Source organism: Arvicanthis niloticus, chromosome 21 (assembly GCF_011762505.2).
Source record: "Arvicanthis niloticus isolate mArvNil1 chromosome 21, mArvNil1.pat.X, whole genome shotgun sequence".
In the NCBI taxonomy this organism is placed as follows: Eukaryota; Metazoa; Chordata; class Mammalia; order Rodentia; family Muridae; genus Arvicanthis; species Arvicanthis niloticus.
This window is the reverse complement of record NC_047678.1, coordinates 23,525,786-23,526,508: the sequence shown is the minus strand read 5'-3', so window position 1 is coordinate 23,526,508 and position 723 is coordinate 23,525,786. Positions and strand designations below refer to the sequence as shown.

Here is a 723-nt window from a genome sequence, read left to right as displayed (position 1 = left end):
CCTACTATATTTTAATTCAAAGTTCTTAAAGTCTTATTTAAAATCACCAGATTTTTCCTAGGCAGAGGTCACACAGCTTTGTGGACAGGGCTGCAGCTGGGAGGGCGAGAAACTGCCCTTGGGTCGGAGCTGTGCCTGAGCCAGGCCTCGCACAGTTGGGGCAGCAACACTGGTGCGTGTGGTGTGGAGTGTGCGTGAGTGGGGGGTGTGAGAGAAACTATGGGCTGTGTCACAGAAGGGACAGCTTCACTGGGGTAGCAGGATAGCGGGAGGACCTCAGCTTGGTCAACTTAAGAGTCTTTAGTGAGAAGTGAGAATTCCCAAAAGAAAATTGTGTTAAGGAAGGCTTTCCCTGAGAAGCACCGTTTCCACCCAGGGACCGGGAACAGAGGGAGGATAGTGTCCCTAGCCGCTTGGGTATCTGCTTGGCCAGATAAGGAAGGCATGGAGGGTGTGGCAGTGGCGATCAGCCCGGACTGGGGCTGAAAAACCTTTCCCAGTAGGCAGATTCGTCAGTCAACCCTCTGCCTTCTGGGTAAAGTGCACCTAGACCAGGGGGAGAGCAACCAGGACACAGTTGTTTCACAGTTGAAAATGAGGCTGGTCATCTGCGCTCTGCTATGCGCCGGGACCCTAGGTGAGTGTGCGGAGAGCCAGACAGGGGGCTGGCCCTCCTGATTCTCTGGGGAGGGGACCAGATGTCATTTGCTGGCCAACCACTTC

The 723-nt window shown here is 54.4% G+C and overlaps 1 protein-coding gene across 2 annotated transcripts in view; it reads left to right on the top strand.

Annotated features, from left to right (window-relative positions):
- The first annotated feature begins 478 nt into the window (after window positions 1–478).
- The window catches only part of LOC117693518 (inhibitor of carbonic anhydrase), a 35,408-nt gene continuing 35,163 nt past the window's right edge, over window positions 479–723 (top strand). For both annotated transcript variants that reach the window (XM_076917983.1, XM_034484220.2), the window contains exon 1: window positions 479–637. In XM_076917983.1, the coding sequence (XP_076774098.1) occupies window positions 595–637 (43 nt within the window). In that variant the 5' untranslated portion in view covers window positions 479–594. The remainder of the gene's footprint in view (window positions 638–723) is intronic.